Source organism: Manis pentadactyla, chromosome 9 (assembly GCF_030020395.1).
Source record: "Manis pentadactyla isolate mManPen7 chromosome 9, mManPen7.hap1, whole genome shotgun sequence".
Classification (NCBI taxonomy): Eukaryota; Metazoa; Chordata; class Mammalia; order Pholidota; family Manidae; genus Manis; species Manis pentadactyla.
The window spans coordinates 112,748,664-112,763,701 of record NC_080027.1 but is presented as its reverse complement, the minus strand read 5'-3'; the positions used below and the strand labels follow the sequence as shown (position 1 = coordinate 112,763,701).

Here is a 15,038-nt window from a genome sequence, read left to right as displayed (position 1 = left end):
CACATAATGTAATCCTGAGTGCCTGAAAGTATGGAAAATAATAAATACACCATTTTTCTTTTGAGTCTAGACTTCAGACACTCTGCAACATATTAATAACTGGATCTGTGTCTTAAATTTGAAAATATCTCACTTGAAAACATATCTTACAGTTAAAGAAGAGTATGCTGAGCATATTATTTTAAATATGTAACTAACATACTATTTAAAGATGTTCTATGTTTCCAGATGTTTTGGATACCTTTTTATATTTTATTTATTCAGCTCTCACCACTAGAATGTAAATATTTTTGTCTGTTTTGCTCACTGATATATATATGTTCTTAATACACAGACTATGTCTAGTGCATAACAGAAGATCAATATATGTTTGCTGAATGAATGGATATTTGATTCAGATGTACCTCTGGGGCTGCTCTTACCTTTGTGAATTTGCTCTAAGATTTGTTAAACATTATTTAAATTATTTTGATTTTTGGTCTACGGCAATAAGTTTGAAACACACGTCTCTCTCTCTCTCTCTCAACTTACTATCTATATGTCTCTACTTAAATATATATTGTTCAAAATTATTTAGGCTAAATCAAAAAATATAATGGATGGTCTACATGCTAATTCACTTCAGAGCTGACTGAGAACACCCCTTATGAACTGGTAAGCTGGCTTTCGCCGAATTCCGTAACTTAGAGGCACATAAACTATGCCTGCAAGATAATCACAATTGGGATTAAAAGCACATGCAAAGATTCTGTGGACACCATGGCTGTTAAGTTAACTGAGTCTGTGAAGCCCTAAGAGAGAATTTATTGGGCTACTTACAGTATGCTTCAACCCTCCTTCTAATGAACAAAGTACATTTATTTTTTAGAATGTTAAGCACAACTTTGACACAAACATAAAGAAGACTTCACTTTTTCTGCAGTAATTTAATACAAATGTACACATTTTTAAAAAGCATCAAAGGAGCCATATAATATGGAATATTTATAAAGTTATTTATTACCCACAAAAACTTAACTTTTTAAAATAAGATAGGATATTCAATATGTTTTATTTTCAGTTTTTGCTCCCAAATGACCAAAAAAATCATAAAAGAAAATTATAGAAAAATTACCTAGTAAAAACCTAACACTGAACTGAACTGAGAAGACTCATGGGGCTCTAAAAGCGATGGTTGGGACTTTTTGGATTTCTCACACAGGATCTTTTTAGAGGTAACTTTAAACTGCCATCTATCATGTATCTGGAGAAACAGAAAAGGACCCCGAAGTCCTCCAATACAGCAGTCTCAGTGTTACATGTTCATAGTTTCTACTCTGTTGCTAGAAAAAAAACTAGTGAAAGCCAGTTCAGATATGAATACCAGGCCCCGATTATGCTGTGAGACCTATGATCACAAAACAGCAATGAGCAACAACATAATACAAAAACAAAAATAAGAGGCTGTCACATGCTAAAAAGGAAATTTCCATAAAAGCTAAAGCTTTGTTAAGTCTGAAAAAGGGAAAACAGGAAATTTGTAGAAATGTATTGGTTAATAAATAGTTTGAAATTTCAAAAAGAAGAAGTATTTTGAAGCATAAAGTGACATTATATTACAAAATATTAAAATTTTTAGCTTGAAGTGAGATAGAAAATTCTACCATTACTTAATCGTTGAATAAGGTTTTGAGCCAAATGATTAGAGCCAAAGCAGGAGAGAACTTTTAATCACCACTTTTGTTCTGAGTCAGCTATTTGTAATACATAATCTAAATCCTCAGATAAAACTTTGCTAGAACTTTAAATGTCATATTACTCTCTAAGCCAGGGTCAGGAAAGGTAAGTTAAACACTCTTCAGGAAAGAAGATAGAATGGACTGAAATTAAATTTAAGAAATACATACTATATCTAAACTTTGTCCAAAATCCACAACTCATGAATTTAAAAACATATAGGAAACTTAAGGATCATAATCCTTACTTTAACCCTTAGATAATCCTACTTTCTGATTTTATATGAACAAATTGAGCTTCAGAAAGATTAAGTTATTTCCCAAAGTTACTGTCCTTTTTTATTTTTATTTTTTACCACTGCTTGGGTGAATGTAAATTTTATTTTATTTTTTTTATTGAAGTATAGTTGATATACAAGCTTATATTAGTTTCAAGTATACAACACAATGGTTCAACAGTTACCCATATTATTAGATCCTCACCCCCATTAGTGCAGTTACTATCTGTCAACATAGGAAGATGTTACAGAATCACTGGCTGTATTCTCCATGCTGTACAACTATCCTTGTGAACAACTTATATTATGACTGAGAACTTTTGTACCCCTTTATCCTCCTCACCCTCCCCTCCTACCCACCTCAACCCCTCCCCCATGGTAACCACTGGTCACTTCTTAGTGTCTATGAGTCTACTATTTTGTTCATTTTGTTTTGCTTTCTTTTTATATTCCACAAATAAGTGAAATCATATGGTATGTCTTTCTCCACCTGGCTTATTTCATGTAGCATAATTAATACCCACTAGGATCCATCCATGTTGTCACAAATGGCAGAGGTTCTTTTTTATGGCTAAATAATATTCCATTGTGTATATGTACCACATCTTCTTTATCCATTCATCTACTGATGGACATTTAGGTTGCTTCCATATCTTGGCTACTGTAAATAATGTGGCAATAAACACAAGGGTGCATATCTCTCTTCAAATCAGGGATTTTGTTTTCTTTGGGTAAATTCCTAGAAGTGGAAGTACTAGGTCATGTGGTATTTCTATTTTTAGTTTTTTTGAGGAATGTCCATACTGTTCTCCACAGCGTTTGTATCAATTTACATCCCACAGTGTAGGAGAGTTCCCATTTCTCCACATCCCCTCCAACAGTTGTTAATTGTTGTCTTTTGGATAGTGGCCATTCTAACTGATGTGAGGTGAAATCTCACTGTAATTTTGATTTGCATTTCCCTGATGATTAGCAATGTGGAGCATCTTTTCATGTCCCTGTTGGCCATCTGTACCAAAGTTATTGTCTTTATATCCCATAGGAACTATGGTTTGCATATTTTTTAAGGAGCAAAACTTTTTGTTCAAATAATCTTGTATATAAAATACAGTAATATGATTAAAGATGGTGGCATCAGAGGAGAGACAGAGGCTTCATCCTAAAACTGCATACTATTAGAAAATATAGTTGGCGCAACTAATCCTGAGAGAGCGACAGGAAAGAGGACAGCGCCAGACTGCACACACCTGGAGAAAAGAGCAGACCTCACCGAACGGGGTAACGCACCAGAGCAGTGGCCCTGCGGGACCCAAGCCCTTCCCCCACCCCACCTCACCGGCGGGAGGAAGAGAAACGGAGCAGGGAGGTAGTGGAAGGCTTGGGACTGCTGAATACCTAGCTCTGGAAATGTGCGCTGGGAGCACAAACCTACATTTCATGGTGCTTTCATCATACTCTTCTGATTATGGGGAAGCTGGGACAGGCAGAGTTCCTGGGGAGACTGGGATTCCGGCCGCTTGTGGAAAGCAGGGATCCATCCGGCTGCTCTGGGACAAAAGCTTTTATGTGTGCCCGGCCCACTGGTTCAGGCAGTGGAGACAGACACAGGAGCCAGGAAGAGAGGAACAGCTCTTTCCTCCCCCCAGGCACCAATACCGCTCCCCTGCCACCCCCGACATCGCTTCCGGGGCTGAGCAGCAACAGAATAGAGCTTCTGGACACTAGAGGGCGCCATATACAAACATGAAACGCGAAAGGAACCTGGTCCAGAGTAAAATTAATGTAACTCCGGAGAAAGACTTAAATGACATGGACCTTACGACTCTTCCTGAAAGGGAGTTCAAAATAAAAATCATCAACATGCTAATGGAGGTACGGAAAGATATCCAAGAACTCAGGAATGAATTCAGGTCAGAAATCCAATCACTGAAGAAAACGATGGAGGGTATTAAAAGCAGGTTGGATACAGTGGAGGAGATGATAAATGAAACAGAAACTAGAGAAGAGGAATACAAAGAAGCTGAGGCACAGAGAGAAAAAAGGATCTCAAAGAATGAAAGAATATTGAGAGAACTGTGTGACCAATCCAAATGGAACAGTATTCGCATTATAGAGATACCAGAAGAAGAAGAAGAGAGAGAGAAAAGGATAGAAAGTGTCTTTGAGGAGGTAGTTGCTGAAAACTTCCCCAGTCTGGGGAAGGAGATAGTCTCTCAGGCCATGGAGATCCACAGATCTCCCAACACAAGGGACCCAAGGAAGACAACACCAAGACACATAGTAATAAAACTGGCAAAGATCAAGGATAAGGACAGACTATTAAAAGCAGCCAGAGAGAGAAATAAGATCACATACAAACGAAAGCCCATCAGGCTAACATCAGACTTCTCAGCAGAAACCTTACAGGCAAGAAGGGAGTGGCATGATGTATTTAATGTCATGAAGCAGAAGGGCCTGGAACCAAGATTACTTTATCCAGCAAGATTATCATTTAAATTTGAAGGAGGGATTAAACAATTTCCAGATAAGCAAAAGCTGAGAGAATTTACCTCCCACAAACCATCTCTACAGTCTATTTTGGAGGGACTGCTGTAGATTGAAGTGTTCCTAAGGTTGAAGAGCTGTGACTAGAGGTAATAAAAACATAGTAAAGAAAGTAGAACAGCTAATTACTAAGCAAATGCAAAATTAAATTACCTATCCCCAAAGTCAAACAAGGGATAGACAAAAAGTACAGAATATGACACCTAATATATAAAGAATGGAGGAGGAAGAAAAAGAAGGAGAAACAGAAAAGAACCTTTAGATTGTGTTTGTAACAACATACTAAGTGAGTTAAGTTAGACTCTTAGATAGTAAGGAAATTAACCTAGAACCTTTGTTAACCATGAATCTAAAGCCTGCAAAGACAATAAGTACATACCTATCGATAATCACCCTAAATTAAATGGACTGAATGCATCAATCAAAAGACATAGAGTCACTGAATGGATAAAAAAACTAGACCCATCTATATGCTCCTTACAAGAGACTCACCTCAAACCCAAAGACATGCACGGAAAAAGATATTTCATGCAAACAACAGGGAGAAAAAAGCAGGTGTTGCAGTACTTGTATCAGACAAAATAGACTTCAAAACAAAGAAAGTAACAAAAGATAAAGAAGGACATTACATAATGATGAAGGGCTCAGTCCAACAAGAGGATATAATTATAAGTATATATGCACCCAACACAGGAGGACCAGCATATGTGAAACAAATAGTAACAGAATTAAAGGAGGAAATAGAATGCAATGCATTCGTTCTAGGAGACTTCAACACACCACTCACTCCAAAGGACAGATTCACCAGACATAAAATAAATAAGGACACAGAGGCACTGAACAACACACTAGAACAGATGGGCCTAATAGACATCTATAGAACTCTACATCCAAAAGCAACAGGATACACATTCTTCTCAAGTGCACATGGAACATTCTCCAGAATAGACCACATACTAAGCCACAAAAAGAGCCTCAGTAAATTCCAAAAGATTGAAATCCTACCAACCAACTTTTCAGACCACAAAGGTATAAAACTAGAAATAAATTCTACAAAGAAAGCAAAAAGGCCCACAAACACATGGAGGATTAACAACATGCTCCTAAATAATCAATGGATCAGTGACCAAATTAAAATAGAGATCAAGCAATATATGGAAACAAATGACAACAACACAAAACCCCAACTTCTGTGGGACGCAGCAAAAGCAGTCTTAAAAGGAAAGTATATAGCAATCCAGGCATATTTAAAAAAGGAAGAACAAACCCAAATGAATAGTCTAATGTCACAATTATCGAAATTGGAAAAAGAAGAACAAATGAGGCCTAAAGTCAGCAGAAGGAGGGACATAATAAACATCAGAGAAGAAATAAACAAAACTGAGAAGAATAAAACAATAGAAAAAAGCAATGAAACCAAGAGCTGGTTCTTTGAGAAAATAAACAAAATAGATAAGCCTCTAGACAGACTTATTAAGAGAAAAAGAGAATCAACACACATCAACAGAATCAGAAACAAGAAAGGAAACATTATGATGGACCCCAAAGAAATACAAAGAATTATTAGAGACGACTATGAAAACCTATATGCTAAGAAGCTGGAAAACCTAGAAGAAATGGACAACTTCCTAGAAAAATACAACCTTCAAAGACTGACCAAGGAAGAAACACAAAATCTAAACAAACTAATTACCAGAAAAGAAATTGAAGCGATAATCAAAAAACTACCTAAGAACAAAACCCCCAGGCCAAACGGTTTTACCTCAGAATTTTATCAGACATACAGAGAAGATATAATACCCATTCTCCTTAAAGTTTTTCAAAAAACAGAAAAGGAGGGAATACTCCCAAACTCATTCTATGAAACCAACATCACCCTAATACCAAAACCAAGCAAAGACCCCCCACCAAAAAAGAAAATTACAGACCAATATCCCTGATGAACATACATGCAAAAATACTCAAAAAAATATTAGCAAACCAAATTCAAAAATACATCAAAAGGATTCATACAGCATGACCAAGTGGGATTCATCCCAGGGACGCAAGGATGGTACAATATTCGAAAATCTATCAACATTATCCACCACATCAACAAAAAGAAGGACAAAAACCACAAGATCATCTCCATAGATACTGAAACAGCATTCGGCAAAATTCAACATCCATTCATGATAAAAACTCTAAACAAAATGGGCACAGAGGGCAAGTACCTCAACATAATAAAGGCCATATATGATAAACCCACAGCCAACATCATACTGAACAGTGAGAAGCTGAAAGCTTTTCCTCTGAGATCGGGAACAAGACAGTGATGCCCACTCTCCCCACTGTTATTCAACATAGTACTGGAAGTCCTAGCCACCGCAATTAGACAAAACAAAGAAATACAAGGAATCTAGATTGGTAAAGAAGAAGTCAAACTGTCACTATTTGCAGACGACATGATATTGTACATAAAAAAGTCTAACGACTCCACTCCAAAACTACTAGAACTGATATCAGAATACAGCAAAGTTGCAGGATACAAAATTAACACACAGAAATCTGTGGCTTTCCTATACACTAACAATGAACTAATAGAAAGAGAAATCAGGAAAACAATTCCATTCACAACAGCATCAAAAAGAATAAAATACCTAGAAATAAACCTAACCAAGGAAGTGAAAGACCTATACCCTGAAAACTATAAGACACTCTTAAGAGAAATTAAAGAGGACACTAGCAAATGGCAACTCATCCCATGCTCTTGGCTAGGAAGAATTAATATCATCAAAATGGCCATCCTGCCCAAAGCAATATACAGATTTGATGCAATCCCTATCAAATTACCAACGGCATCCTTCAACGAACTGGAACAAATAGTTCAAAAATTCGTATGTAAACACAAAAGACCCCGAATAGCCAAAGCAATCCTGAGAAGGAAGAATAAAGTAGGGAGGATCTCGCTCCCCAACTTCAAGCTCTACTACAAAGCCACAGTAATCAAGATAATTTGGTACTGGCACAAGAACAGAGCCACAGACCAGTGGAACAGAATAGAGACTCCAGACATTAACCCAAACATATATGGTCAATTAATATTCGATAAAGGAGCCATGGACATACAATGGGGAAATGACAGTCTCTTCAACAGATGGTGCTGGCAAAACTGGACAGCTACATTCAAGAGAATGAAACTGCATCACTGTCTAACCCCATACACAAAAGTAAATTCGAAATGGATCAAAGACCTGAATACAAGTCATGAAACCATAAAACTCTTAGAAAAACACATAGGCAAAAATCTCTTGGACATAAACATGAGCGACTTCTTCATGAACATATCTCCCCGGGCAAGGAAAACAAAAGCAAAAATGAACAAGTGGGACTATATCAAGCTGAAAAGCTTCTGTACAGCAAAGGACACCATCAATAGAACAAAAAGGTATCCTACTGTATGGGAGAATGTATTCATAAATGACAGATCCAATACAGGGTTGACATCCAAAATACATAAAGAGCTCACACACCTCAACAAACAAAAAGCAAATAATCCAATTAAAAAATGGGCAGAGGAGCTGAACAGACACTTCTCCAAAGAAGAAATTCAGATGGCCAACAGACACATGAAAAGATGTTCCACATCGCTAATCATCAGAGAAATGCAAATTAAAACCACAATGAGATATCACCTCACACCAGTAAGGATTGCCACCATCCGAAAGACAAACAACAACAAATGTTGAAGAGGCTGTGGAGAAAGGGGAACCCTCCTACACTGCTGGTGGGAATGTAAATTAGTTCAACCATTGTGGAAAGCAGTATGGAGGTTCCTCAAAAAGCTCAAAATAGATATACCATTTGACCCAGGAATTCCACTTCTAGGAATTTACCCTAAGAATGCAGCACTCCAGTCTGAAAAAGACAGATGCACCCCTATGTTTATCACTGCACTATTTACAATAGCCAAGATAGGGAAGCAACCTAAATGTCCATTAGTAGATGAATGGATAAAGAAGATGTGGTACATATACACAATGGAATATTACTCAGCTATAAGAAAAAAACAGATCCTACCATTTGCAACAACATGGATGGAGCTAGAGGGTATTATGCTCAGTGAAATAAGCCAGGCGGAGAAAGACAAGTACCAAATGATTTCACTCATCTGTGGAGTATAAGAACAAAAGAAAACTGAAGGAACAAAACAGCAGCAGAAGCACAGAACCCAAGAATGGACTAACAGTTACCAAATGGAAAGGGACTGGGGAGGATGGGTGGGACGGGAGGGATAAGGGCGGGAATAAAGAAAGGGGGCTTTACGATTAACATGTATAGTGTGGGGGGGGCACGGGGGGGGCTGTGCAACACAGAGAAGACAAGTAGTGATTTTACAGCATCTTACTATGTTGATGGACAGTGACTGTGAACGGGTATGTGGGGGGGATTTGGTGAAGAGGGGAGCTTAGTAAACATAATGTCCTTCATGTAATTGTAGATCAATGATATCAAAATGAATTAAAATAATAATTTTAAAAAATACAGTAATATGCCAAAATAGATCAAAATATTATTTTTTAAGTATATTTACTATATTATAAAGTCAGAGATTAAGAAAAATGTGAATATAAATGTTCCAACTTGAATATATATATATATATATATATATATAAGACATGGATGACAGTTGCAATCTACTCTCAGGCTCATTCAATTCTAGATTATTAAGTAAACTATTAAATTGGTTATAAGTAGTCAACTTAACAAAAATTGTCAGGTAATAAACTGTCAAAACCAATTTTTTTTCTTTTGCTTTCACGATACAATAAAATTCTGAGTTAAACAGAAAAGTAATAGCAAAAAGTAAGACATTTTATTTAATTACAGTTCCCACTGCAAACTCAAAATACACTTTTTTAAAAAAGTCTCAAAAGCATGAATGAGAAATAGCAGGAAATATTTTTTTGACTTGAATCACTAATGGTCTCTATCTAACACTTACCCAAATTCCTTGTAAATAGAAAAGACACAAAAACCTGAACCTGGTGTACTCTAAGTTCTCAGCTGATTATGAACTACAGCAAGAACACATGGGAAGAAGGTGATATTTAGTTGTGCAAAAGCACTCCAGTAGTTTCATATAAATGATTGATTGTACATGAAGTCTATACAAGAACTTCAAATGAGAATCTCCACATGAAAGGTCCAAGCATGATAAGTTCCTCAGTGACTATGGTACACAATCAGGTATGAGAAACAATATGCTTGATAACTATATACTGATAAAAAGCAATATGTATAAGTATTTTTCACTTACTGAAATATTGCAACATAAAGTCTATTATCCAGAAATCAATTACCCAGAACTCTGTAACATCCAACAGAAATGTATGCATATTATAGGGTCAGCTCTAAAGAACATAAAGCACTCAAGTGTTTCTAAGGGATAGGAAGATTAAAATAGCATACATTTGATTTTAATCTATTTTATTTTGAAAGAGATAATCTCTGCCTAGTATATATATGATAACTTACTGCTAACAAGAATATCTGATTAGCCAAAACATTAAAATACATTAAGACTGGATAAAACAAACAAAACCTTTGGTTTATATAAAAATACAAATTTTTAGATATTTCCTTTAGCTCATATCAGGTATAGTTATTTCTTTAATATGACAGACCATAAATTTGTTTGGAAAAAATTTTAACTGTAGCCAAGGCGTAAAAATGGGCCCCAAATCTCTACTGTTGTAAGAGATGACTGACTGAGACTAAATGGTTAACCCTTGAACAACCAGGGGATAGGGATGTCAACCCACACACAGTAGGAAATCTGCATATAACATCTGACCCAGAAAACTTGACTAATAGGCTGTTGTTGACCTTTGAACAACATGAGTTTGAACTGTGCAGATCCACTTATATGCAGATTTTGTCTCAATAAATATATTGGAAAGTGTTTTGGAGATTTGTGACAATTTGTTTACATTTCTCTCCATTGCAAATGTGTGTGTGCATGAGGTTTGGTAAGTTGTAACTTTTTATAATAGATTTGTATATGTTTTATGGTAGTAAATGACATAATAGACTAATAGCTACATAATATTTTATACATTTGGACATACCTTTTTCTTAACTTTTTCAATATTTCTAGTTACTCATTCATCTGTGAGTTTTTTCAAATTGTTGCAAACCTTCAAAATTTTTCCCAAAGTTTTTACTGAAAGAAATCCATATATAAGGACCTGTGCTGTTCAAATTCAGTCAACTGTACTCACAAGTGGTCTCTATCTTCCCATTTGCCAAGACCATGGTACCTGATGTGATAAAAGTATGTCTTCCTTTTAAATAAGAGCATTTATCTTCCTTTTTAAAAAAATCATGACATGAATTTTCCCTAATCTAAACTGACCATTTCTTAAATTATTCTAAATTTTATTAAGGCTTCACATCCTGCTGGTTTAACCAATCTCACATAGGCAATACTTCTCAGCAAGGCTTCACACTGAAATCACCTGGAGATCTATTTTTTTAATGTACTATTTCAGCTTCACTTCAGTCCTACTTAATCAGAATTTCTAGGGGTTGAGCCTAGGCATATGTATTTTTAAAACTCTCCAGGTAATTCTGATGTGTACCCCTATTTAAGTAGGTATCACTGTTTCTAGAAGGTATCAATTTGACAAAGGCCCACAACAAGATAAGCTAGTATATTAATAAGCTCATAACCCAAACACTATTCAGTAACAGTAATGATGGAAAATCCTAAAATTAAAAAATTCTTGGGAGGTTAGTACCTGTTCTGATTTATTGTAATCCAAACATTCTCTAGGATGGACCAGATTTCTTGATGCCTGTTGGGTTGGGGAAGATGAGAACCTGAGAAAATGGTGATTTCTTGGCTATTAGACTTCATCGAAGAAATATCTTCTTGCTTTTTACCCACTGAATTTTCTGAAGGATTTTGTTTAAGTTTTGCCTTGACCTGGGGAAATAAGAATTACATAAAATGTAGCTAGTCCTTCACTAGTAAGTGAGAGAGACAGAATGTCAATTGTGCTTACAAATATTCTAGCTTTCTGGGAAGTGTTGACTATTCTTTGTTCTTGACTATGTATAGAAGAATCCCAGAAAAGCATCAGAGCTAGAAAAAATATTTTCCTTTTCCTTTTATATCAAACAAAATTCCCAATCTACTTAAGAATACTGTTTGAACACTTCTTACACATACGGTATTGCACTGCATACAGGATACCTAGGATACAATGATAAATAAGTATAATCAAGCCTCCAAACACTTTACAATCCAGTAAAAAGAATGAGATTGCAAAGGGCTTTAAAAAGAGAAATTAGGATAGAATGTAAGCCCTATTCTACATGCAATGGTGAAGCACTGAGGATTTCTAAGTTAGGAAGTGACAGACTCAGAACTGCTCTCTAAGACAAACTGGAACGGAACAAAATAGAGGCAAGAAGACTGGTTAGAGGGCTACTAAAATAATCCAGGAGAAGAATCCTGAGAACTTTTATTATGTAGTAAAAAGCAGCAGAATAAAAAGAAAAAGAAAAATGTACACAAGAAATGTTTAAAAAGACTTAGCCAAAAACTAGATTCAGGGAGTGAGAGAAACTCTAAGATGTTTTTAACCTAAAATAATAATGGTACAAACAACAGAAACCTAGGGCATCCATCAAGTCTAGAAATGTGTGTTTGTGTGTTTTAAACAGATCAAGCCCCCTTGATTGCTTCTCCAAAAGAATATAAACACACAGTTTTATTCAGCAAAAGTCAAAGCCATAAACACTTTGAAGCAATACATCTCAGACACATGTGCATGAATTTATGGAAATGGTATTTCAATGTACCGCATGAATTTATGGAAATGGTATTTCAATGTACCACATTCATCACAATTTTAAATAGCACAATATTCTATAAATTGCTGATGAAGGACAACACACTGAACATATCACATATTATACTGTAATAGCAATAAACCATTTAATGTGTATTTATCTATGTTTCCAGATTTTATGGCCTTTTGTAGTAAAGCCAAGAAGAAAGTCTGGTTGCGGATAAGGAAAAGAGGGGAACAGAACATAAGTTTGTTTTTAGATATGCTGACTGAGGTAGAAAAAGACATTTAAGTAAGATATCTAGCAGGTATTAGATACACACATCTGTAGCTTAAAAGATAGTTAGGAGTCACTCTCATGGAGACAAACCTTAGAAGCAGATGAGACTATTAGGATAGAATACAGCAAAAAAGTTTAGACTGAAGGAGAAAGGAACTACCAGAAAGAAAATGAGGCCAAGAAAATAGTGGGAGAATCCATAGTATTCAATAGCAACAGAAGTCAAGAGAGACAGGTTTCAGGGAAAAAAAGGTGGCTATCATATGCTAAGAAAAGCTGAGAAAGTAGAAGAGTGAGAAAAGAGTGGATTTAATAATTAGGAAGCAAATGATAACTAATTATTTTAATAATGTGGAGGTAGAATTCAACTTGCAATGGACTAAGGAATAGGTTAAGTGAAAAACAATGATTATAGACTGCTCTTTTAAGAAATTTGGCAGTTGATGGAAGGAGACAGTACAGTAAACAGCATGACCAGTGAAAAATATTCTGAGCATATTTTAAATATATGGTCAGAAATAGATCTGAGCATATTTTGAAGCAGAGTATAAGAGCTATATCTATTGATTCAAGGAATTTTTTTTTAAATATCACTTCTGGGAAAAACATTAACAAATGAAAAAGACATCTGGATAGAATGGAAAAAAATTTAACTATGAGTTTAAAATCTCAGGTTTTTTGCCTTGGCTCTACTGTAACTTCTTTGGGGACTTAAATAAAATCACTCCATTTCTCTAGGTTTCCTTGTTGATAAAACTATGATTTCAAACGTTAGCTTCATGGATTATTAGTTTCATGCTTGCCACATAAAAAAATTGCCAGTACTATCAGTAATAACATTTAATATTTGTTAAGCATGTTATGTAGAGAAACTTTCTATAGACTTCGTATCTATTAGCTCTTAACCCTCACAACTCTCCTATGAAACAGATGCTAAGATTATCCATATTTTATAACTGAGGCATAGAAAGAGCAAGTACACTCCTGGGGCATGAAGAAGACATGACCTTTGGCAATCTGACTACAAATGAGGTTACGATCGCTAACTGTGAAAGTAAATATTACCCTTTCCTTTCATTGGGACAGGAAGAAAAAGGAAATTATTCCTCTGTTTCTATTTACTTTCATATGTACCTAATACATACACATGGATGGAAGGACATACTTTGTTCTGAGATAAATTTTTTCAATCGCCACATAACACATCTTTCCTTCAGCTTTCAAAAAGTAGTGTATACAACTATGCAAACTGATTTCTTTATCCAACACTTTCATAGCACTTACTATGTTCTAGGCAGTAAGTGCTTTACGGATATTAATTTATTTAATCCTCAGGAGAGTTTTGAGGGATTATTATACTCATTTTACCAAAGAAGGAATTAAGGCTCAGAGACGTTAAATTACCAAAGGTTAAAAACAAAACTCATCAAGGATGAGGATCCAGAACCATATAAGTCTAAAGAAAGTTTACTAACAAGACTGATTTTAATTATTTTATCAACCTGGTAGAGCAAGTCTTATTTTTTTGTTGGTTGGAAGGTTTATAAAGAAAAATGTATATATCCTTTTCTTGCTCTCATCCCATTTATATAAAAATCTGGGAAATGATAATGTTAGTTAATTTTCCATTTTGGTTTCTCAAAAGCCTTTTCAAAAGCAAACAAATAATGAATATTCCTCTTTTCCTGTTTTTCTACACTTGGTAAATTAAGATTAAGGTTTAGGTTTTTGTTGTTTTTTTTACAGTTACTATAGTTATTAGATACCCAGCCCTGGAAGTAATCTATTTCTTTGTGGTACTCAAGTTACTGAGACATGACTAAGTATTTAGGTCATATATTGAATCTCGTGCATTCTACAAAGCAACTCCTATTGAAAGTATATTTTATTTTTTTTAAGGTAATAGATGTTTATCAAAGTATATTTTAGAAGCCCAAACTAAATAACAATGTTCCTGGGTGACTTAGACAATGATTGTTTCTGACATGGAAATAAAGAAACAACACTTCGCTCAGAGTTCTAGTTGTGGAAATAACAGGCTGCTTCAGGCAATCCCATGAAATGCTAAGTGCTGAGGGGAAAGCACTGTCATTTTCTTCACCACTGCCTTTAAATCTTTTGCTAATGTAGCAACTGGAAAACCAGGACCCAGGAATAAATAACTTACTAAATAAAAAATTCAATAGTCTTCAATACTCAGTGGGCAACATATAATAGCCATACCACTACTGACAAACAACGCTCAACTTTAACATCACATTTTCATGGCACCTCCCATGGTCTAGGTTTCCAATTGATGAAAGGATCTTAAAACTTCACATTATTATTTTTATCTCAATAAATCCGGTTTTTTATTCTCAATAATCTTAATTTAAAGACT

At 35.3% G+C, this 15,038-nt stretch overlaps 1 protein-coding gene across 4 annotated transcripts in view; it reads right to left on the bottom strand.

Moving 5' to 3' along the window:
- Positions 1-15,038, bottom strand: part of SWT1 (SWT1 RNA endoribonuclease homolog) — a 111,635-nt gene that overhangs the window by 55,235 nt on the left and 41,362 nt on the right. For 3 of the 4 annotated variants that reach the window (XM_057507946.1, XM_036912552.2, XM_036912553.2), the window contains one exon: positions 11,320-11,507. The exons of the other annotated variant lie outside the window; for it this stretch is intronic. In XM_057507946.1, coding sequence (XP_057363929.1) covers positions 11,320-11,507 — 188 coding nt within the window. The remainder of the gene's footprint in view (positions 1-11,319; positions 11,508-15,038) is intronic. 4 annotated transcript variants of the gene reach the window in all.